Raw genomic sequence first — 25387 nt, forward strand, 5'->3', positions numbered from 1 at the left:
AAAACCAGAGAAGCCTTGCAGCCAGCCACTAGAGAGACCTTTATTTCTACCAGTGCTCAGAGCACAGGGGCAATCCTGTCCTCAGACTGCAACTGTATCCACCAAACCTCAGACTACACTGAGCTCCTGTCTCCTCCCACTTTATATTCTTCTCTCTACCCAGCCATATCAATCCTGTCTCCACCTCCCTGGTGTGGGATCCCAACTGCTGAGATAACCTTTATTTCTCTTTTGGAGGGAATAACCCAGGGTGGCTTTGAGCTAACATCTCTGCCTCTGTCTCCCTCGTGGGACTTAAGGTATAAGCCATTACTCCCTGGCCTCCAGTGACTTAGCTCTGCACTCTGATCTTCAGGCAACCTTAATTTGTTAAAACACAAGCAAAATATCACTACACTTCCGCCAGCTGCTTCCCCCTATATAATAAACCACTTTGGCCATGCTGGTCCTTTTGGTCTTTTGGTCTCTTGGTCTCCTGTCTCTCCCCTCTTCCTTCTCCACTCTCCTCATACAGCCAGGCTCAGGGTTTTGTTCACTCTGGGACTCCTCCAGATGCCTCTGCCTCTGGCCATATTTTCCCTTTTATCTACAATAAGCCTCTTCCACCACACCTAGGGACAGTCATCTTTTTTTTATTTCTCATTCAATTATATTGGTGAAGTTAATTTTTAGAAAAACAAAACATGGGTGGTGTGGGTGGGTGGGTGGGTGGGTGGGGGAGGTGCATTGCCCTGGGTTTATGTGTGGAGGCCAGGAGATAACTTGGAACGGGCTCTCTAACGTGTCGATTCTGGGGACCAGACTTGGGTATCAGGCATGCGTTTTTATCTTCTTTGCTATCTCAAAGGCTCTAGTGTAGTTAAGTATTAATTATTGCCAGCCCTACCCTAAGGCCTTAGAGTAATAGGGAAGGCAGTGAGCCTGCCCTTTTGTGTGTGTGGGGGGGAGATGGGACGGGATTAGTAACGTGCTGGGCTTAGTACTTCATGTCTGCAAGACTGTAAATGTGACTATGTGGAGAGTGATCAGAAACAACAGATCTTTGGGAGGAAATCAGCCCAAGTGACTATATTCAGAGTTTTCTTTTATTGTTAATTCTGGCTATGTTTGTGTATATCTGCCCAGGCCAGAAGCTCAGATCTGCACGGATCTGGGGTTATAGGCAGTTTTGAGCTGCCTGGTTTCCGTGCTAGAACAGCCTGGGTTCTCAACAAGAACAACTAGAGGTCCTAACCCCTGCTCCTCTCTCCATAATTCAGATTTTAAAATCTTGCATGCCCCCACATCCGCCTTGGGGGTAATCTAGCCAAAATTTTCAGAGGTAGACCACTTCTCAAAAGTTCCACTCAGCTTGTAATCCAGCTGTTGGCAGACAGTTCGAGCCTTTATCCAGTTGGATTTCAGCTTTATTTAAAAGGGAATCTTAAGCATTTCTAAAAGGCTAAAATCTCAGATTTTTAAAATAAATTAGAATTAAAAATATGGGACACTTCATTTGAAATAACACTACAGCCGTTCTGCAGTTCCCAGCCTTGATTCCCAAGAATCAGTGATCCTGCACTGCTGTCCTAGGGAGAAGTGGATCCTGGGTGAGGGAGGCCTGAAGCATCCACAAGAGAAGCCGAATACTTGACTACCCCTGCTCTGCCGCACCAGTCCTAGGCATTCATGAACGGGAAACAGAAGCTCCACACAAGCGCTTGCCCTTCAATGTGCCTAGAAGTGTTTAGTAATTGTACATTGGGAACGATCAAAATTCCATCATTGGCAAATGGACCGATGTAGTTGGGGGTGCTTCCAAGCACCGAACCATCCGAAAGAAGGTCTAACGCAGTGCCACAGCAGAAGAGAGTTCCAGAGCTCCGTCCGGAAGGGCCTAGGGGAACTCTCACGCTTTAAGAGGATGTTGAGCTATGTTCAGCAAGTCCGGTTTTATCCCAAGCTTTTTCAGACCCAGGCCAGCTGGCCTTGGTGAGTTCCCGATAGAACATCCCCATTGTCTCAGTGTGTGGGTGCACCCCTCGCGGTCCTGAGTTCCTTGCTCGTGCTCCCTCTCCTTCTGCTCCTGATTTGGACCTTGAGATTTCTGTCCGGTGCTCCGATGTGGGTCTCTGTCTGAGGACTACTGAGAACTCAAGAACAATGGCAATGGGTTTTTGATCCTACTGCACGTACTGGCTTTGGGGGAGCCTAGGCAGTTTGGATGCTCACCTTACTAAACCTGGATGGAGGTGGGCGGTCCTTGGACTTCCCACAGGTCAGGGAACCCTGATTGCTCTTCGAGCTGATGAGGGAGGGGGACTTGATCGGGGGAGGGGGAGGGAAACGGGAGGCGGTGGCGGGGAGGAGGCAGAAATCCTTAATGAATAAATAAATTTAAAATAAAAAAAATAAATAAAAATAAATAAATAAATTGACAGACACAGATGGAAAAAAAATAAAAGGTAAACATTCCTGAACGTGTAAAGCTCAAAAAAAAAATTATCAATAAAATATTTGCAAACCAAAAAAAAAAAAAAGAGGATGTTGAGCTTGGATTTTCGTGTATACTTGGATGTATTCATTTGTCAAATACGCATCTCAAATTAGCAGCTAAGGCGCGTCCTGTAGGATGTAAATTACACTTTTTTTTTTTAAACAAACCAAAGGGAAAAAAAAGCGGAAGCAAATCTCAGCCTTGCTGGAGGTGTGGCCTGAGGGCGGTCCACTGGACCGCGGGCTAAGGCCGGCTTTTCAGCAGTACCCGGTACTGGGCGCTTACGAGGCGAGAGCGCACTAGGGGCGCGGGCCGTCTTGGGGTTCGCGCCCCGGCTCCTCCTGTTCCTGCCGCACCCTCTTCCCGGGCGGCTAGGGGCGGGACCGGGGGCTGAGTGGCGGCGGGGCGGCGGCCGGCGGAGATGGAGGAGCCTGACGCGGCCCGCCTGCCCTCTCGCCTGGCCAGGCTGCTGTCGGCGCTCTTCTACGGGACGTGCTCCTTCCTCATCGTGTTGGTCAACAAGGCTCTGCTGACCACCTACGGGTGAGGCTGGTTATGCGGGACGCAGGGTGGCCGGGGCCTGGAACCGTTGTCTCTGGTTTGCCTTCACCAAGTCACAACACAACAAAGTCCACTTGTAGTCAGGGGCACAGCACACACCAGCTGAACTTGGAAAGCCGCCGTCGCAGGCTTTAAATAAATACACCAACTGAGAAAACTTAATTTTGAAACAGGCATTCATCAGGTAGCTCACGCTGGCCTTGCTCAAATCCTCATGGCTGAGCCTCCTTAGTGTTGGCATTACAGGTGTGAAGCAGCATAAACATGTGTATTTTGAGCAAATTATTACTTTTTAATCTTTGTGGTGTTTTTGACACAAGGTTTCGTGCATCCCGGGCTAACTTCGGGACTCCCTAGCAGCTTTCCTGTCCCCCACCTCCGCCGCATAACACCACACCTGTTTTAGACAGTGTAGGGAAGCAGCCCAAGACTTTCCTCTCTAACATCTCCAGCCAGCCGCAAGCAAAACAAACAAAACAAAAGTGTCCCACAGAGTACAGTCTGGACTTGTGATCATCCGTTTATATGGGTTGATCATCCATTCTCAAATAACCATTACATTTCTGGAGAACCAGAACAAACAGAAGTTTACAAGCTGAGTTTTGGATTAGAGTTGAGTGCACCAGCAACTCTATGCTTCTTTGAATTTATTGTAAAGACTACAATGTCCTATTTAATTCTACTGTGTGGTAGAACCCCTGAGAGAACTGTGGGCCTAAATCCAGCCCCAGGGGTGAGGGCTCTGCCCCCTGGCACTAGTCCATACTTAGCATTTTCCTTAGATGCAAAACCTAGCTGGCTGCAAACCTGGTACTGACCTCACAGGACCTTGCCTAAGATGCCACAAGTTGGGGCTCTTTGTAAACTATAGGACTGCCTTTTTGTTTTATATCTGGGAACACAGGCTGTAAGGACTACAGATATTGAGCGTCTGTTACACGCCCACGGTGGACACTGGGAAAATGGTACGGACTGTGTGAGACATCTTCAAGGGTAGAGAGTAAACGAACAGGTTCAAGAACAGATACGACATCGCCTGTGATTGGAGAGAAGTGAGAGGTCGGTGCCAGGACATCAGGCCAACCCCCGGGAGGAGCAGAATGTGAGCAGGGCTGGATGACCGAAGGGAGTGAGCAGGTGCCACGTGATAGGAGAGCTCAGTAGAGCTTTATAGGAGCAGCAGGGGTCAGAGCCTTCATTCATTCACCCAGTGACACTGTGTGCTCAGGGTGTGCCAGCCTTGGTCTCAAGCACATCGGTGAAGTTACCTATGTGAAGAGAAGAGGTAAAAACCCTTAATCTCATACCCTAGTTTGCCAATAATAAACTAGCAACATTTAAAGTGTGTGTGTGTGTAGGTCAGAAGACAACTTTCAGGAGTCAGTTTTCTTCTGCCACTGTGTGGGTCCCAGGGATGGAACTCAGCTTGTTAGGTCTGGCAGCGGTTCCTTTACCCACCAAACCATCTTGCCAGCCTTGCACTCCCATGGTGTGGCTGGCAACTACCTGTAACTTCAACTCCAGGGGGTCTGACAACTCTAGGGAGTCTGGCCTCTTCAGTGAATGATATACATTCACAAACACATAAATAAAAATAAATTAAAAAAAAAGTGCCGGGCAGTGATGGCACACACCTTTAATCCCAGAACTCCAGAGGCAGAGGCAGGTAGATCTCTATGAGTTTGAGGCCAGCCTGGTCTACAGAGCGAGTTCCAGGACAGGCTCCAAAGCTACACAGAGAAACCCTGTCTCGAAAAACCAGCAGTAGTAGTAGTAATAATAATAATAGTAATAATAATATAATAAATAATAAAAATCCCGCAAACTCCATGTTGAAAAAGCAGAAATGAACATACACTTAAGCCACTTAATACACATAGTGCATGGTAATAAAGGGAAGGAACTGTCAGGGTGGAGATGAGGCTGTGGCGGTGCTGGCCTAGAATACAATGTGCTGGGTTCAGTCCCTGGCACGCATAGTGGTGGACACCTGTAAAGAATCCCATTGCTTGGGAGGTGGAGGCAGCAAAATCAGAAGTTCAAGGTCATCTGACACACTGAGTTCAAGACCAGCTTGAGCTATAAGAGACCTTGTCTCGAAGTAAAAAAAAAAAATGTAAAGGGCTTGGTGAAATGGCTCAGCAGTTAAGAACACTAGCTACTCTTGCGGAGGACCCAGTTTGGTTCCCAGCACCTACAGGTTGGCTCACAACCATCCATAACTCCGGTTCAAGGGGATGCAGTACCCTCTTCTGGCCTTATTGGGTGCATACATTTATGCAGGCAAAACACCTAAACACATAAAAGAAAATAAATATTTTAATAAATAAGACATTGGCAGGTGGTGGCACACACTTTTGATCCCAGCACTGGGGAGGCAGAGGCAGGTGGAGCTTTGTGAGTTTTGAGGTCAGTTTGGTCTATTAGAGCGAGTTCCAGGACAGCCAGAGCTATTACACGGAGAAACCAACAAATAAATAAAACATCAAAATCTACAATTGAAAACATGAGGGTGTCATGGGCATATTTAAGAGTAATGTTGTTATGTCAACCAAAGGCTGAGGATAAGTCTGTTTTGTGTTGGAGTTTGTGGGCTTCTGACTGGCTGTGATTTTAATGCCTCTAAGAAACACATTCTTCTTGTTTTCAGCAGGAGCCAATGAACACTGGCCACTGCTCTGAAGACAATGGGTGTCTAATCATTGAGAGATCTCAGACACTGGCCCTTTTGTTTTTAAGATTTTGAGTTCCAGACTAGGGGGTGTGTGTAGCCTAAGTAATCGACTACCACTTAAGTCTGGAGTTTCATACGTTTCATAAGTATGACTGAGTGGTGCGAAAGATTTCTGTGACTAAAGTTCTCACCTTGGGAAAGCTAAAGCACTTATACTGTTTGTGAAGACACCCCACCCCGTTTCTGTAGTGTAATATTATACATCCGGGCTCGGTCAAAATAACATTCATTCTCTCATTTCAAGATTCCTGAAGCACACATTGTTGAGACAGGGATTGGGGTGATTTCGTTACAACGAACCATAGCAACCTGACCCCAGCAATAGCTGTTTGAGCAGACTGTATTCTGGAGGCCAGAAGGAAGAAGTTTTTTCGTTTGTTTTGTTTTTGACAGTTCTCTGACAAGACTGTAGGTGTGGAGGGAGCTCAGGGGACTTCTTCTGTTCCATTTTGAACAGATTCTTTCTGGTTGGGGTACAAGCCTTGTTGTGTGTGGTCTTAGCTTCTTGTTAGTTTAAGTTCATGCCTTTCCTGGCTACTTTATTGACACAAGTTAGAAGTGCTATCATAAACCATAATTGAGAAAATGCCTCCATAAGATTGGCCTCTAGGGTATTGGGTTACTCTTTTTTAATATGAAAAACGCTGGCTCTAGGAATTAATATAGGCATATTTTGTTAATTTTATGCTAATAAATTTTTTAAAATATTTATTTATTATGTATACAATATTCTGTGTGTATGCCTGCAGGCCAGAAGAGGGCACCATACCCCATTAGAGATGGTTGTGAGCCACCATGTGGTTGCCGGGAATTGAACTCAGGACCTTTGGAAGAGCAGGCAATGCTCTTAACCTCTGAGCCATCTCTCCAGCCCCGGTAATAAATTTTAAAAATTAAAATATAATATAGTTATTTTTAAACTGTTGAATATACATTATAAACTATGTTTATAACTAGTGAGAGAATGACCAAGATAAGTAGACACCAGCTGCTCTCATTAAGTGACTTGTCAGGAGATTGTGGCGTAAAATGACAGACTGTGTATCAGTGTCCTTCTCACAGAGAATACAGACTGGAAATAACATTCCTTAGTAAGTGATTAAATTTACAACCCCAGTCTCGGCCCACCCATTGTGGTGGTGCCAGTTCTGGCAGGAGGTCCTGGGTGTATAAGAAACTAGGCTGAGGGGCTGGAGAGATGGCTCAGTGGTTAAGAGCATTGCCTGATCTTCCAAAGGTCCTGAGTTCAATTCCTGGCAACCACATGGTGGCTCACAACCATCTGTAATGAGGTCTGGTGCCCTCTTCTGGCCGCAGACATACACACAGACAGAATATTGTACATAATAAATAAATATTAAAAAAATAATGTTTAAAAAAAAAGAAACTAGGCTGAACAAGCCATGGGGAACAAGTCACTAAGCAGGGTCCTTCCATGGCTTCTGCTTTACTTCCTGCCCTGACTTCAGTGTAAGATGAAATAAACCCTTCCTTCCCCAAGCTGCTTTTGCTCACGGTGTTTTATCACAGCAATAGAAACCTTAACTAAGGCAGAAATTTGTATCAGGCCATAGGGCATTGCTGTGACAAACCTGACCATGTGTTTTGGAGAGGGTTGTGGTGGCATTTGAACTTTGTGCTGGAAATTCCTTTGAGTGCTCAGAGCTCAGTAGGCTGTTCTGTGGAAGCTTGGAGGATAAGACGTTGGGAACAATGCAGGCCATGGGTGTCTAGTTTGTGAAGTTTCAGGGAGAAGCAAAGACTCTGTCAGGGCTGTTTATGTGATATTTTTAATTAAGAATCTGTGTTTTTCTGATCAGCTCTAGCTGACCAGAGAATCAGCTGTGGTTCACAACAGACCACACCCGCTAGCTTGAAATCTTGCTCTGCTGGGACAGTCAGTACTGGCCATCTGGGGCTGGAGAATCAGCTATGATTAAGAAGAGACCAGCATCACTGAAGAAAAATCTGGGAAGTATTTCCTTAAGGCCAGCATGCAGAAGCTGTGGTCCAGAGGGGCCCAAGATTGTACCTTGGGTTAGCAGATGAACTTGTGTGAGAGTTTCCCAGGTTTGTGGTGAGCATCTGTGGCTTGGCACTTAGAGAAGCCAGGGCAATTCTACTGCTAGATTTACCTGGCAGGAAAGGGATTCTGTGAGCATGTGAACTCAGTGGCTTTCAAGGGCTAGAACAAAAGGAGGCCCATGAAGGAGTTTGTGTTTTAATAGTCTGGTCAACTGGCCACAGTTGTGATCATAAGGGTTGTACAAGCAGACAACTTTTGTGTTTCCCATGAATACTCTTCTCTAGGACATGAAAATTTACTAATGACATCTTATTAAAACATATTGAATCCTAAAGCTGGGTACATCTGTGATATCAGCACTCAGGAGGTGAGGCAGGACGGTCGCTAAGTTTGAGGACCATCTGAACTATATAGGGTGCCCTTGCCTTAAAAAAAATCAAATTTGTTTTATCCAGTTCAACAAATATTTGTTGAGAACTTGCTGTGTGTATTTGCTTTATGATTCACCAGAGAGTATCTTCAATCAATCTCCACCCTCTCAGACAGGATCTCATTGGAGCTGGCTGATTGGCTATTGTTGCTGACCAGCAAGTTCCAGGAATCCTGTCTCTGCCTCAGTGCTGAGATTACAGGCATGGGTGCATAAGAATTGGGGGCATCTTATTTAACTTTTTGAGGGTTACCTGTTTATCTGCCTGCCTACTTTGTCTAAAGGTTTTTTTTTTTTTTGGTCTGGCTCCAAATATGTGTCTATGTATGTGTCTGTGTACATGTGCTATGACTTTGGAGATGGGGTGATAGGAGCCGGTGAGCTGCCCACATGGGTGTTGGGAACTGAACTTGGGTCCCTGAGAAGGGCAGAAAGAGCTTTTAACCACTGAGCCATGTCTTTAGTCCCTTGTTTTTCTTTCTTCAGAGAAGGGCCTCACTTACTTGTTCAGGCTGGCCTTGAACTTGAGATACTTTTACCTAACCTTGCAGTTAGCCAGGTAACAGCCTGCCTGCACCAACAGACTTGATTCTTCTTTGACTTTTAACTTTGGTTTAGTTTTCTATGTAGAGGCGTCTTAGTCAGTGTTCCATTGCTGTAAAATGGCAACTCTGTTTACAAAGGAAAGAATTTAATTGGAGCTTGCTTCCAGTGTCGGAAGTTTAGTCCATTATCATCATGGTGGGGAACATGGCAGCACACAGGTAAACATGGTGTTGGAGAGATAACTGAGAGTTTTACATCCTGAACCATAGGCAGAGAGAGACAGAGATTGGGCCTGGCATGGACTTTTGAACCCTCAAAGCCCACCTAGTGACACACTTTCTCCAACAAGGCCACACCCCCTAATCCTTCTAATTCTTTCAAAAAGTGCCACTCCCTGGTGACCAAGCATTCAAATATATGAACCTGTGGGGCCATCCTCATTCAAACTACCACACGGGGTCTTCTTGTATATGGCATTTTAAATATTATTTTATTAACTTTATTTATTGTATTACTCTATTTCTTTCCAGTATGCACAATTATGACTAGTTTACCTTCACAGAACAAAGGAAAGCTGGCAAGTTTAGCAACCATCATTTTTTGTTGTTTTTCTGTTTTTTGAGAGAGGGTTTCTCTGTGTAGTGTTGGAACTCGCTCTGTAGCCCAGGCTGGCCTTGAACTCATAGAGATCCACCTGCTTCTGCCTCCTGAGTGCTGGTATTAAAGGTGTGCTCCACCATCCAGCAGCAACCATTAGTTTTTTAAAAAAAAATGAAAAAGAAACGGACACAAATTTTTGAAGTTTCCATTGTCTAATGCCTATAACAGCTCTTTATGTCATTATGGTCTTCAACCTTTTTTTATGTTGCTAAACTGATTCATTATTTTATATTTCTTGCAGTTTTCCCTCACCAATTGTTCTTGGAATTGGGCAGGTAAGTTGAAAAAAAAAACCAGTCTTAACTCGCCATTGGTGTTCAGGCTGGCCTTGAACTCACAGAGATCCACCTGCCTCAGCCTCCTAAGTGCTTGGATTAAAGATGTGCTCCACACCCACAAGGCTATTTACTTATTTTTGAGACAAGATCTTACAGTGTATCCCTGGCTGGTCTTGCACTCTTAGAGATCAGCCTGCCTTTGACTCCAGAGTGCTGGGATTAAATCTCCGCCGGGCTGAGATTTATTTTATTTTTAACTATGAATGTTTGTGTGTGTTCATGTGTGGGTATATAAGTGTGAACACAAGAACTCAATGGCCAGAGGTCATAGTTTCCCCTAGAGTTAGAATTCCAGGGAGTTGTGAGTTTCCTGAAGTGAGGACGTGGGTGCTGAGCACTAAACTCAGGTCCCCCAGAAGAGCAGCAGGTGCTGCTCCATCTTTCCAGGCCCTGAGAGGAAAAAAATCTTAATTCTGGACTTCTCGAAAATACGCTCTGACTTTTCTTAGGACATTTTTATTAACTTGTATTTATTGTACAAAATAATGAGTCTCATGATATTTTCAGTGTGTATAATGCCTTTTAATCATATTCACCTCCAATACACCCTCTCTCAACTTCTTTCAAAAAGTTTCGGTCTCTTTTCATTATCTTTCGATGGGTGCAAGGAGTCGGTACCTTCTCACACCCTTTTGAGACAGGGTCTCTCTATGTAGCTGTTGTTGTCCTGGAATTCCAGCCTCAAACGCACAGAAATCTGCCTGCCTCTCCTTCCTGGGATGAAATGTGAGTGTCACCATGCCTGCCTAGGAGTTTTTCCTTTTTAAAAAATGTTTCCTCTTGCTGGCCTTTAAGGGAAGTTAACAGACCATACACTCCGTTTGTGGAAGTGTGGTCCAGGGTCATCTGGTCAGTCTGGTTACTCTCAGAGGCAATCCTTTGTTTACTCCATGGCTGTTTCTAGAGCCCCTGAGACAATGTATCCAGGTGAGTCCACTCAATGATACATTTTACCTGTTCTGATTCGAACAGCTTCTCATCCATGGGTGAGAATCTTAGCTTCCACGAGATCCCTCCCTTCAGCCTGAAAAGTAGATTTTTGGGTTCTGTTTCTGATAAATATGCTTTGATTACACCATTGTATCAGTAAACCTCACACTGTCTTTCCAGATAGTATTTTGCTGTTTCTTTCTCTTCTAGATGGCCACCACCATAATGATACTGTATGTATCCAAGCTAAATAAAATAATCCACTTCCCTGATTTTGACAAGAAAATTCCCGGAAAGGTATGTTTGAAAGATAAAAAACAAACAAACTAAAAAATGAAAAGCAAGCAAGCAAACACACAAAAGATCCAATTGGATTAAAGTAGGGATCCATTTCATACACTGTGGATCTTCCTTTCCCCTTACACTCAGTAGAAAGTTGGTTTTCTTTATTTTTCTTCTTTGGAATTGGCTCTTATGTATCTTTCCAGGTCAGATTTGAACTAGAAATCCTTTTCTTAAGCCTCATCAGTGCTGGAAGAAAAATTTGTTATTTTTTACTTTTTGGTTTTTGAGCCTGAGTTTCTCTGTGTAGCCCTGCTGTCCTGGAACTTGCTCTGTAGACCAGGCTGGCCTTGAACTCACAGATCTGCCTGCCTCTGCCTCCCGAGTGCTGGACTAAAAGTGTGTTCCATTACCACCTGTATGAGAAAGTTTTTAATAAATATTTTATACATAAATATCTATTTGTATAACTCAATGAAGATGCAGACAGGCTGAGCTGGGCTTGTGAGATCTGTAAGTGTGTAAAGTGCTTGCTGAGGAAGTGTGAGACCTGAGCTTGGATCCCTTGCACCTGTGTAAAGCCTTACCTCAGCACGGCTGCATCGAGGTAGGAGGCAGAGAAAAATGTGAACGTAGGTGTTTAACAACACAAATGCTCTTAGTTTTTAAAGCCTGTGTTTTGCGAACTCTTTGGCTAAGGGCCGGACTCACTGTTTATTGTACCGTGAAAGAAGCCCTGTGTGACACACAAATGAGTCAGTGCGGTCATGTTATGATAAAGCTTTATATAAATAAGCATGGGCCAGATTTGCCCTGGGTCCTAGCTTACTGACTTACGTTTTCAGATTTTATTTTTAGTTTTTTTGTTTTTTGTTTTTTGTTTTTTGACAGAGTTTACTGTGTAACAGAGCTCTGATTTGATTTGTAGACCAGGCTGGCCTTGCACTCACCTGTCTCTGCCACCTGAGTGCTGGACTAATGGTGTTTGACAGCACTCCCGGCTTGCATTTTCACCCTAACCTGATATAAGCTAGAGTTAAGAATACAGTTTGATACATTGAATAAATGTACAAGTACACACGGAAGCCGCATTGAAGGATCTGTCTTCCTACTGGGAATATGGAGTGGAAGTAATTTTTAACAACTGGCTGCAGGGGGCCAGGCTTGAGACAGACATTAAATTCTTAGAGTAACCCTTTGATGGATGATATGAAGTAGCTAATGGTAGTGTTTGGATTAACAGGTTTAACTGGTGTTTCTTAAGAAACCCTTGAATAGCTTCTTCATATATATTTACAGTTGATAATCATAGGATATTAGGTCAGATACTAATATATCTATTATAAAGATATATTATATTAAATATATATTAAAGGTAGATGGCTTTCAAAGGGACTAAATATAGCCCAAGATAATTTGTCTCTTGCATTTTAATTCTCCATAACCTTGAAGTTTCCCTATTAGTCCTTCTAGAATCTTCCATACAAGTGAAATTTCTCCTGTCTTCCTCTCCCACCTTCCTCCGTCTCCATCTCCCTACCTTCCCCAACCCTTTTGGGAACTTCAGTCCACAGTGTGTACAATAAGGAGCGTTAATGATGCTTTATTAGACATGTTTTTTTTGTCTTTTTTTGTATGTAGGTTCAAGTTATCCAATCAAAATTACTCCCCGAGAAGCTAATTTTCATGTCTTTTACCTTCTTTGCTGTGTAGCTCATGTTGATAAAAATGGCATCTTTGGTCTCAAAGTAAGGGCTTAAATATTTCATCATGAAGCAGGGCTCTGTGGGATTTTGGGGGCCGTGCCATTTACTCTTTGCTGTATAATGTAATGGCTCAAAACGGTAATCTTTTTATTGTCTATCATACTGATTGAGGAGTCTTCGCAAGGCTTGGCCAAGCAGTTTTGACTTAAGGCCCTCCTTTCCTTGCGGACACAAGGAGAACTGTGTTAATTATGAGTGTGGTTAGCGCAGGTGGGAGGTGGCCACCCATCTGTCTCTTGCTGTCTAAGAACTCTACATACATACATAAATACATACATACATACACACACACACATAAGGAAAGCATGCAAATGAAGTTCTAATGGCATCTTTTCCCTTTTATGAAGCTCTTTCCTCTGCCTCTTCTCTACGTTGGAAACCATATCAGTGGCCTATCAAGCACCAGTAAATTAAGGTACAGTTCAAGATGACAGTGGGGAGGGGTATCCATCACCTCTGGTTGTGCAAACGCTGAGTTTGGTTTTCTAGATTTTGCTTGGGGTGATGTTCTAGTCTGCTCTCTGTTTCTGTGATAAATGCTATGGCTCAAACTACTGTGGGCAGGAAAGGGTTTATTTTAGCTTCCAGGTTACCTTCGGTTGGGGGAAGGCAGGGCAGGAACTGGAGCAGAGACCACAGGGTAGTGCTGCTTCCTCGTACACTTCCCCACTTCCTCCGGCTTGCTCTCTGCCCAGGGTGGACTGGGTCCTACATCCATTAACAATCATGAAAATGCCACACAGCCATCCCCACAAGGCCTTCTGATGGAGGCAGTTTTTCACTCACAGTGCCTCTTCCCAGGTAGGTCGGTTTGAATCACAGGTATCACGTGGGAAACATTAGTATTTAACAATTTGAGAAAGTATAGCTTTGAGTTTAATTAGAAACGTCTTTAGGAAAGTTTAAAAAGCTTATGCTTTTCTTGATGGTCATGTCTCAACATAAGTATGAGGTCTGTGTTTGTCAGATAGAGAAAAGGTGATCACCTGGGGTGGATTTGTTTATACGCATATGACCATGGTAACTTTTCATCGTAGTTGTATAGAAACAGGAATATCCTGTCAGACTTGGCACAGATCACGTTTGGGGTAAGGAAAAAATGAATGTCAGACAATAGGTTTAAGTATGGACTACACTTGACATGTTTGCATCTGTGTTTATTTCACCATGCTTTGATTAATCTTATTAAAAGCTACTGTAGAAAATGAAAATCATTTATAGAAAGGTCACACTATCAAACTACTAACCAGAAACTGTGATCTGAAATCTACAGAAACAAGACTCGTGTGCAAGCTGATCGATGGTGTGTGTGTGCATGTGTGTACAGGGGTGGGTGGGAATTGTGAGGAGGGTTGATCATCAGCCCGACTAACGTAAGCTACAAGCCTTGGGCACTGTCAAGGTTAAGACAGTCTGAGAGCGGCTGGGGAATAGGTTTGGTTAGGTTGCCCTTCCCTGGTCTGGGGTCCTAGACGCTGTGCCTGGGGAAGCCGAGGTGAGTACCAGCCTTCCTTGTTCTGCTGCCTGATTATCATACGATCTGCCACTTTCTTCCCATCATGATGGACTGTGCTCTTGAACTGTGAGCCAGAAGCAAACCCTCCTTCCTTAAGTTGCTTTTGTAAAGGTCTTTTTCGCAGCAGCAGGGAAAGAACTCTTCACGGGAGAGATGTGTTTTCCTCTATCACTCTTTGTCTTATTTTTGGAGATAGGGTCTTTCCCTGAGTCTAGAGGTCACTGATTGGCCAGACCAGCTGGTGAGCAAGTCCCAGGGATCCTCCTGTCTCTGTCCCTAGTGCTGTGTTTATAGATGTCCATACCTGCGCATGCTAGAGAACCAGATGGGGGGGGGGGCTCATGTTTTTATGGCAGACAGTGTACTTTGAAACACCAAAATTTTAAAGTCTTTCTAATTTAGATAAAGTATATATAATACAAAGTTTATCTCTGTATCTGTTTTAAATGTACAATTCAAGTGCATTAATTATATTTACATGTGTGTGTAATCCCAGTATTTGGGAGGCTGAAGCACTGTAGCAGCGTAAATGAATACAGACAGATTGTAAAAAATATACACAGCTTTAATGGGGAAAATAGACTTACAGTACCACGGTTCCCACGGAGAACAGGAAGCAGAAGGGAAGGGTGGGCGCACACCCGGCAGATTTATAGGTAAACATTAGCCTGAGGCGAACCCGCCCCCAATGGTCTGGGCTGAACCCTACAAAGCATGATTGCTGAGCCTTCCAGGCCAGACTTGCTACATAATGATTTTGAGGCTAGACTCTATCTCTAAAAAAGTATATGCACAGTGTAACCACCACCATTATTTATTTCAGAACCCTTTTCATCATCCCAAACAGAAACTCTGAGTCCACTAAACAATAATCCTCTTAGTTAGTCTCAATTTCTCAGTCTCTTGATGTGGGAATTCCCCTCTGTATGCTGTGAATATGTTTTACTACCATTGATTAATATACAAAGCTACTTTGGCCTATAGCAAGGCAGAAAATAGCCAAGCTGGAAAAGATATATATGCAGAGACGCCATGTAGCTGCCAGAGGAGACAGATGCCAGAGAATCTTACTGGTAAACCACGAGTCTTGTGGTAAAATACAAAATAATAAAAATGGGTTAATTTAAGATGTAAGAGCTAGCTAGAAATACGCTTAAGCTATTGGCCAAACAGTGTTGTAATTAATACAGTTTCTGTGTGATTTTTAGGGTCTGGGAAGCTAGGAACGAACAAGCAGTTTCCACCCACAGTCTCTGGATCTCTTCCTTTCTCTTTCCCTCTCCGTCCCTCCTCCCCTCCCTCTCCCTCTCTTATGTGTTGCGTGCATGTGAGTTTGCATGTGGTATGTGTGCCCACGAGGAGGCTAGAGGGGGATGTTGGGTTTTCTCTGTTACTCTCCATCTTATTCCCTTGAGACAGGGTCTCTCAATGAATTGGAAGTTCACCTTGTTGGTGAGGCTAGTTGACTAGCAGGCTTCTGGCATCTACTGGTCTCTTCCTCCCAATACCAAGGTTACAGGCATATACGAACATGCTTAACTTCATATGTAGATGCTGGGAATTTGAACTCAGGTCCTCATGATAGTACAGCAAGGGCTCTCTTGCCCACTGAGCGATCTCCTTAGCCCCCAGCTACTGGTAATCTCTGCTTTATGTTCTGCACCTGTAGCTTTGCCTTCTCTGGGTAGATACAAACAATTGTCCAGTTTTGGGGGGGTGAGGATCTGGATTATTTCCATAGCATGGTGTCTTCAGAGTTCATCCATGGTAGAGTGCCTCTGACTTCCATTTCTTTTAAAAGTTGAATTATAATCCATTTATATGTGCATCCTGCTGATAAACATAAAACATCAAAGTTTTAAATTTTAATTATTTCTACTTTAGATATTGTTTCTATATTGTTTTTATTTTTGTAGTTCTGGGGATTGAACTCCTGGCGTTGCATATGCTACAGAGGTGCTCTACCACTGAGCTACATTCCTGTGCATCCTTTCTTTTGCTGACTATGTTGTTGGTATTGTATCTGAGAAGGCTTGCTTGATCCAGGATCGTGAGCATTCTCTCTTATACAGCTTTAGTTCCTGCACTTAAGTCCTTGTTATATTTCATGTCAGATAATAAATATATAAGGTCGATGTCCTTTATGTGTGTGTGTATGTGTGTGTGTATGTGTGTGTGTAGTGTGATGTGTGTAGGAATTCAGTTTCATTCTTTCATGGGAGCTATAGATGTCCTAGCACTGTCCTTTGGAAAGTTATATCTTTCTTCCATTGTGTTATCTTACAACCCTTGGTAAAATCAATCTATTGATCTGGGAGAGGTGTTGCATGCCTGTAATTGTACTATTTAGGAGGCAGAGGCAGGAGACCACAAGTTCTGTGCCAGCCTGGACTGCATTTGTCTGCTTCACATGTCTAGAGTGGGCAAGTTTACAAAGATGGGGCACAGGATAGATAACCAGTAGCTTGGAGCTAAGGGATAAGGAATTACTGTTGAGCAGGTTCTAAGACCCTGCTCTGGGGAATGGAGCTTCGGAAATCGATTATAGGGATGAGTATGCAACAAAGACAATAAAAAGAAACAAGATAATTGCAAGCCTTTATTTTCTGTCCTTCAATTCTGTTCCATTAATTACATATATATTATTAAATCAGTAATAGGTAGTCTTGGTTTCTGTAGCTTGTAGTAAATCTTGAAGTTGGGAAATGTGAGTGCACCAACTTTGCTAACTTTATTTTTAAAACATTCAGAAATCTCTCTCTCTCTCTCTCTCTCTCTCTCTCTCTCTCTCTGTCTCTCTCTCTCTGCACATGGAGGTTGAAAGACAACTTTTAGGAACTGGTCCTCTTCTTCGGCTAATCTGTATCATGAGATTAAACTCAGGTTATTAGGCTTAGCAGAGGGTGTCTTTACCAGCCAAGCTGTCCCACCAGCCCCCAACTTGGTTATCTTTCAAAATATATATTTTAAAATAATTGATTTTATTTTTAATTATGTGTGTACGGGTGTGTGTGCATGAGTTTGTGCGTGTGAGTGCAAGTGCCCATGAAGAACAAAAGAGAGTGTCAGATCCGCTGGAACTGGAGTTATAGGTGGTTGTGAGCCTCCATGTGGGTGTTGGGAACTGAAATTGTGTCTCTGCAAGAGCAGCGAGTGCTCTTAACCACTGAGCCATCTCTCTAGCCCCTTGACTTTGTTATCCTTCAACATGGTTTGGCTCTCTGAGGCCCTTGAATTTCTATATTTATTTTGGAATTAACTTGCCAGTTTCTGTAGGAAAAAGAAAGCCAGATAAGATTTGACAGATTTTGTGTTGAATCAGTTTGCCAAAGTGGCAGGAAATTATTCAATCCCTGTTTTATGACTTAATATGATTTGTTAATGGTAAATATTACAATGAATGTTAACTCATTATATTTAATTTGGAAAATGACCTTAATTAAAAACGTTTACCATGTTTAAAACAAAAATAGCAGCTGACACTATGTGCCTGACGTTAGGGTTGGATCTTTTCTGACAGCTTGCCAATGTTCACTGTGCTCAGGAAATTCACAATTCCACTGACTTTACTTCTGGAAGCCGTCATCCTCGGGTGAGTCTGCTTTTCCTTCAATCCTTCATTATGTTTCCGACATACTGTGTTTATTCGTGTGAGTGGGTAGTATGTTCACATATATGACGTGGGAGTGCGAGGCTATGTGTGTGCATGTGGAAGACATGTGTTGATGTCCTGTATTTTTCTTTTTCTTTTTAAGAATTTATTTATTTACTATGTATACAGTATTGTATCTGCCTGCACAACAGAAGAGGGCACCAGGTCTCATTAAAGAGGGTTGTGAGCCACCATGTAGTTGCTGGGAACTGAACTCAGGACCTTTGGAAGGGCAGTCAGTGCTCTTAACCACTGAGCCATCTCTCCAGCCCTGACCTGTATTTTTCTCTATTGTTCTCTGCTATTGTTTGAGACAGGGTCTCTCACTGGCCTTGGAGTTCACCTACTGACTAGGTGGGCTGGCCAGCAAGCTCCCGGATCTGTCTCTGCCACCTAGGCTTGTGCTATTCTGCCTAGATTTTCATGAGTCCTGGACCTCTGAATTCAGATTGTCAGGCTTGATGCTTGTTTGACAAAACTTTACCCACTGAGCCGTCTCCCCAGTCCCTCTCACCTTGGGGTCCTCTTTCTGAGTAACTGATTAGAATTACTGCTTGCAGCAGCTTAAGGAACTATTATTTGTTCATTTAAAAGGAGTCAGCTGTACCCACAATTCCCTAAAATATTAACGAGGGCTATTTAAATGTTTGTTTTTGCAGCAGACTAATAGCATGCTTATAGTAGAGAGTTATAATAGAATTAGCAACCACGCTTAAGCAGATATGAACCTGTGTGCTGAACTGGAGAGGATGAAAAGAGACAAAGAACTGCCCACAGACAGGAAGGGCAGGGTTCTGATGCTCCACGACATGAGGTCAGAATAAATTAACTTTACAAATGTTGATATAGAGCTTTCTCACGAGGATACCCAGGCTGACCCATGCAAACTTTGATTTTGCAGTAAAGACTGTACGGCAGTGAAGTTTAGTTACAATGTTGTGAGCCTTGCTATGGACCTAATCTTTGAATGTGCCGTAGATGCTCCTGCAAACTAAATGCACAGCAGCCCCTCTTCTTTATTTCACCCCAGCATCCTTCCAGGGAGAACAGAAAAAATCACATGATTAGGTTAAGGAAACAGCTTAAGAAATAACTAAATTTGGCCTGACTTACACTTCTAGCACCTTCTCTGTATAAAGATGTTAAGTTTTAGCCACAAAGTCACTAAATTTGTTTTCAGGTTGGTTTTTGTTTGTTTGTTTGTTTTCTGTTTTTTTAAACATAAAATCCATATTTTAATTCTTTCTCCCCACCCCCTTTCTTCTTTCTTGACTACAGGAAACAGTATTCCTTGAACATCATCCTCAGCGTTTTGGCTATTGTACTTGGGGCTTTCATAGCAGCCGGGTGAGACTTGGCATTCCCTGCCGCTCGGTGGCTTCTCTGTGTCTTTGACAGTAGGCAGCGCTGTCTGAGAGATTTTCCTTTTCCATCTGACTGCGGCTGGGTTGGGCAGCTAAGAGACAAATCTGTTGAGTTAGTGGCATCCCCAGGTGTCCCTCATCAGAAAGTAGGTCCCACATTGTCAGGAAATGCTTCTGAGAACTCGTGCAGGCATGTCTAACTGTGGCCCATGGGGGTACGGCCCAATACAACTTAAACTATTATGAGACTTTTTTGGTGATTTTTTTCCCTTTGTAACTCACTTGTGTGAGTCTTGAGTGTAAATTCTGTAAATGACAATGTTCTGTTATAAGTAAGCATCACTGGGTATTAACGCAGCTACACTTGACAAAGGGGAGTTTACTTCTGTCATTGAATGCCCTTCAAGTTTTATTTGAAGTGTTCTTAGGCATTTGCTTTAAAATAACAGATTTGGGCTTGGGGTGTTACTCAGTGGTAGAATGTGTACTTAGTGTATACTAGGGCCCATGTTCACTCCACAGTGCCCAATACACACACACACACACACACACACACACGCCTAAAACAAGCCAACAGGTTTATAAACCCAATTATTGCTGTTTTATTGTTCTGTGATGACTGATAGACTGTGGTCATTACATATGCTGATATATTTCAGAACAGGTCAATGCTAATTAGCTCAGATTTCCTACCTGACCTAATTTATCATTCAATGTAGAGACAGAGCAGGAGGAGATGACTCTGTCTGTCCTTCTAGGCGTGTAATCCCACACCATGTTAAAAAAAAAGAAGCCAGAAGTGGTAACACACACCTGTATCCCAGTACTGACCTGTAGAGACAGGCAGTCTCTGAGACTCACTTGGCCAGCTAATGTATCCAAAATCGCGAGTATAAGGTTCAGTGAAGGGACCCTGTGTCAAAAACTGAGGTGGAAAGTGACCAAGGAAGACATGTGAGTGACATCAGCCTCTGGCCTCCACACACAGCAGTGTACATACGTGCATGTGTGTCAACACACACTTGTGTGCATGTACATTCTTAAGTCTTTGGTGAGGAGTGGCCAGCGTAGAACCTGAATGAGTCCAGCTGATTTTGAACACATTGATAATTGTTTCTAATATCATCTTACTTTTGCCCAAGCGGCAGCTTGGAGCAGCAATCCTGACTTTCCCTTCCTCAGGCACTCACCAGATGGATGCCTTCCTGAGGAGCGACATCCAGGGCCCTGAGCCACAGGACACCTGTGACACCAACTTCTGCCCTCCTAGTGAAGTTTCCTCTGCCCCCCACACCAGCTTTGCCCGTTTTTGTGCTCCAGAAAGAGTACTCCATAGGATGCAGTGGCAGGTCAAGCACTTAACAGTTTAATTAGAGCAAGTGAGAAATCAGGCTGTACTCCTCCTAGCAGATCGATGGCTTCTCCTTGTACTTCCCATGTGTCTACTCCAGGGTGAGCCTTTCCAAGAAGGGGCATGCTTTTCTCGGAAGCCCAACTTATCCAGAATTCAGTCTGTTACAAGTAGATGTATAAAATTTAAAAGTAGAGAAAGATAGCCCGTTGGCCAAGTGGACCCAGGTTCAGATCGCAGCACCTACATGGTGGCGGGCAACTATCCATAACTCCAGTTCCAGGGGATCTGATGCCCTCTCTTTGGGTACCAGGGACACACATGGTACACATACATGCATGCAAGCAAAATACTCCTATAAAAATGTTTAATACAGAAAGTTGCAAGAGTATATATGGGGTTTCTCACCCCCAAAGGTGAAAAGTTTACTGGAGGAAAGGGTACCAGCACTCTGCATGCTTCTTGGTGAGGAAGTGGTGAGGAAGTTCCCGAAATAACTTCTACTTGACCAAGCTCGTTTGCCTGCTACCGCCCATTGTCATTTATATCCTGCTTTGGGGACCGTAGCTATCTGTCTGGGGTTGGCCATTACCAGTATCTTCATGTTGTAACCATCAGCCAACCATCACTGTTATCTTCCATCCTGTTTCAGGTCCCCGAGCAGACCCAACTATTGTTCCATGTGTCCTGTTTTTGGTGCCTGTTGATCAATCCTTTCCAGCACAACTTCCTGTCTACTGAAGCTAGCCAACCCCTGTGCCAATAGTCCCTCAGAAGTAGTTGGGATGAGCTAGGTTCACCTGCTGTAATAAGCAGGCCCAACAGTTTACTATTTCCAAACATCAGCTGTACACTTCCCTGATAGTAAACCTACTGGTTCTGTTTACTGAACCCAGGGACCCAGCCACGAGGTCCCTACCTCAGGCTTCCTTGGAGACCTAGGAAGGAAAGGGGGTTATTTCTGCCCTGGCTCATAAAACTTTTGCCCAAAAGTGACGTCAATTCCCTTTCTTGTATCTCATTCACCCAGGGAAGCCACATGGCTGGAAATGTTGAAAGAGAATGTCTAGGAATGGACCAAATGACAGCCACATTCAGCTGACCCTGAATATGCGTTATTTTGTAGGCATCTGTATTCCTCATACACTTTGTTCTTATTACTGGTTCAGTAAGGATGGGTAAGAGTGGGGTGGGCCATACATCAGGGAGTACGCGTGCCACTATTGGGCATTCTTGCCCCCAGAGGAGACAGGACTCTGCAATCTAAAGCTCTCCCAGGAAGTGCCTTTTCCTCATGCCTCTAGAAGCCTGGCTTTTCTTGCTCATTCAAAATTAGAGTTTAGTTGTTTCATTAAAATATTTTGTACATATGTGATGTATTCACATGTGTATGGGCGTGTGTGTATGTTCACTTGTGTGTGTACAGCCCAGAGGTCAACATTGTTCCTCAGGAGTTGTCCACTTCATTTCTTGAGACAGATTTCCTCACTGACTTGGAATTTGCTGAGTCATTTAGGTTGGCTGGCAAGCCCTAGAGATCCACTTGTCTCCCCTTCTCAGCAATAAGAGTATAATCAACAGAGTTTTAAATGTGGAGTCTGAGGTTGAATTAGGGTCCTTGTGTTTATCTGACAAATGTTTTGCCCATAGACCTACCTGTCCAGCCCCCAAAGAAAAGCCTATAGACAAGTTGAATTTAATAGTTCTATTGTCCAGTGGAATCTTTTGCAAATCTAGTAGTCCACAGAACCAGCACAGACTCAGCTCCCTCCAGCAATTCCTGCAGGAAGCATTTATGAACAGGAAGCTGCCAAAGTGACATAGCCAAAATGATTAGCCAAAACATGCTGCTTTGGCATCAGGGTTGTTCTGAAGTTAGAGGTAATTGAGAACCAAGAGATGCAAGGTTTTGCTGTCCTTTGTCCCTGACAGCTGGGTATAGTCTCTCTGTGGAAATGGCCAGCAAGAGCAGCCGCTTCTGCTGTTGGACACAGACAGTTGACACTGAGATTAAGTCTGCATAATTCAACTCTAAAATAACTTCTCCCTGCCACTGCTTCCTCCTGTTTCCTGCTAGGTCACGGTTTGGCTCTGGACATTGAAACCCTTTTTTCCTTTGTTAATATGTTACATAAATCTCAGTATCCAACTGCTTTGAGTTTCATTTTTCCGTGAATTACTGTGCATGAAAAATAGTAACACGATTTGTGTTCTTTTTCACTTGTCCATTCCATTAGCAGTTCACAACCATGAGAAGCAATGTTACTTACCTCTAGTATTATCTACCACAAAGGGGTATTGTCTGAGTCGCAGACCCTCCAGGGCAAATGTAGTGAAATATTGTTAACTAAGTAACCAGCTAGCGAGTTAACTAAATTCACAAGCTCCAAGTATTCATCCTAAGAGGGTATATGAAAGGCTTGACTTCTGACAGTCTAGAGCATGAATTATGACCTGGGTCTGGGGCAGGAAGGAAGTGCAGGTGGGTGAATCACATTGCATATCCATTATAGTTGTCTGCCTCATCCGTAGGTCATATTCCCTCATGTTTTTATGTTGATGTTATTTATTTATGGAAGTTGCTGAGGTTCTGGAAGAAAGGAGCCCTGGAAGGCTTGCATAGGCACACAGGTCCTTGCTTCACCTTTTGACAGACATGGCACTTCCCCAGCTGTCCAACATGGGCTGTACCCTGGGGATGGCCCTGCTTAGAATAAGCAGGGATTCTGGTGGGTGGGCAAAGTGTGCCCTCGGGGCAGTCACGGCTCACCAGTTATTGTGCCAACCTGTCAGCTAGCAAATAAAGGATTTTGCAGTTAAGACAGTTCAGTCCCTGGTCCTGAGCGAAGTGTAATTACAACGGAGGTCAGCTGATGAGATGTCCCATTCTCTCTCCTCTGGGAGGAATCAGAGGCAGTAACAACGCACTACTAGTGTGTGTGTGTGTGTGTGTGTGTGTGTGTGTGTGTGGTTTCCCCAGAAAAGATGGCACCAGCACCGCACACAGATCTAACTAGACGAAGGACAAGCAGCCAGGCTCTGAGGCCGTGGTGAGAGTGTCTTATAACGGCCTCCCCTTCCTGTTCTCCCTGCCAGCTCTGACCTTGCATTCAACTTGGAAGGCTACATTTTTGTGTTCTTGAATGATATCTTCACAGCAGCAAATGGAGTTTATACCAAACAGAAAATGGACCCGAAGGTACCAGACTTCCCTCCTGCAGCTTTTTGCCTGTGCCATCTGGCTCCTGAAATGACATGAAAAATGAAAATGAACATGTTCAGTTGGCATGCAACTTGATGCGCACCCTGCGATCTAGAAACTACTAATTTCTCCTTACTTACCTTGTGTGTTATTATTAACCTCGTTAGTCTCGGCACTGTAAAAGTTTGGTTGAAAATTAGATAAGGAGAAAAAGATGTTACTAGTTTACATATGCGATCAGAATATACACACATACATGCATGTAAATATGCACATACATGTACACACATACACACACGTGTATACACATACATAGACACACATACATATCTACGCACATACATACATGTACATATGTACATACACAATACATGAATACATATATTTAAAAAGCAAATTCATTTTTTAAAACAGCATCATTAATGACCATGATAAATTCAGAAGAGGGGGCTGGTGCCATGATATTAGGCCATTCCAGCTTTAAACCTTCATTTCTCCAAACCTGTTTCCTCATCAAGAAGTGATATGGCCGGATGGTCATTTGTCATGTCCTCCAATGGCAGCCACCTCTTCTGATTGCAAGCTGTAGGGGCTGCCTGTTGTGCTGTCCCCAGCTCTCACCAAGCCCCAGCTGTGACCGGAAGCGGTCTGGGGTGGGTCAGGCATATGGGTCTTTGTTCTGTGCTCTTTGTGCTTTGTGAGGGAGTTCTCTCTGACTGATGGGTGCTTTTCTGTGAGCTATTTTTAAAATCTGTATGCCCATTTGTTCCCTTGAATGGTGACAGTTTTACAACGACGGGTTCTTTGCCTTCCTGAAAATACAATATGTCACCCTGTTTTTGGCAGAGAAGTGGGTGGCCACTTTAGTAGAAGCAAACACGGAAGGCTGCCATTCTTTAATGGATGGAGCAGATGTTGGGAAGGAGTTGGTTAGCATTTTAAATTTCCATTATCTCGTTTCAGATTTCCTATTTTGAATAACGGGCTTAAGAGCAGAGTGTTAGAGATGAGTAGAACATCAGAGGCGTTCTGTTTCCATCCGTTACATATGTAGTTGGTGTGGAAAGAATGTTTATTCTGAAGTTACAACACAGTAAAATGTTACATTTTACCAGACATTGGCCAAATGTCTCCCAGCACAGAGCCAGCCTGATACACATTCTAACTTTGCATAAATAGACAAACTGGCCCAGGGGATATGATGTATCTCTAAAGTTGAGTGCAGTTTTCTTATCCTCATAGGAGCTGGGGAAATACGGAGTGCTTTTCTACAATGCCTGTTTCATGATCATCCCCACCGTCATTATTAGCGTCTCTACTGGAGACTTCCAGCAGGTGAGAATGGCCCATGTGAAGAACATGGTTAAGGTAGGGGAGGCTGAGCTATGACGTCTGCTAGGGTGAGTGTACTCAAGGCATCTTTGACATTATTGTGTTTTCACTCTATAGGCTAATTGAGAGGTAACCCTATTGTTGGTGAAGAGATATCTGTAGTTTATTAAGTCCTTATGATCTAGGAGACGATCGTCTGCTGGTGTGGTGCTGGAATGCCC

General features: G+C 43.6%; 1 protein-coding gene across 2 annotated transcripts in view; it reads left to right on the forward strand.

Annotated features, from left to right (window-relative positions):
- The first annotated feature begins 2766 nt into the window (after positions 1 to 2766).
- The window catches only part of LOC121453355 (UDP-N-acetylglucosamine/UDP-glucose/GDP-mannose transporter), a 33151-nt gene continuing 10530 nt past the window's right edge, over positions 2767 to 25387 (forward strand). Inside the window, exons 1-8 of one of the 2 annotated variants that reach the window (XM_041660075.1) lie at positions 2767 to 3019; positions 9675 to 9708; positions 10912 to 10998; positions 13097 to 13164; positions 17786 to 17857; positions 19196 to 19264; positions 23729 to 23831; positions 25077 to 25169. In XM_041660075.1, coding sequence (XP_041516009.1) covers positions 2898 to 3019; positions 9675 to 9708; positions 10912 to 10998; positions 13097 to 13164; positions 17786 to 17857; positions 19196 to 19264; positions 23729 to 23831; positions 25077 to 25169 — 648 coding nt within the window. In that variant the 5' untranslated portion in view covers positions 2767 to 2897. Of the gene's footprint in view, positions 3020 to 6595; positions 6648 to 9674; positions 9709 to 10911; positions 10999 to 13096; positions 13165 to 17785; positions 17858 to 19195; positions 19265 to 23728; positions 23832 to 25076; positions 25170 to 25387 lie in introns of those variants that run through there. The other variant, XM_041660076.1, reaches the window with a different exon arrangement.

The sequence above is a fragment of the Microtus oregoni genome, unplaced genomic scaffold, assembly GCF_018167655.1.
Source record: "Microtus oregoni isolate MIOR12 unplaced genomic scaffold, Mior012 000011F_ref0000422, whole genome shotgun sequence".
NCBI classification, from domain to species: domain Eukaryota; kingdom Metazoa; phylum Chordata; class Mammalia; order Rodentia; family Cricetidae; genus Microtus; species Microtus oregoni.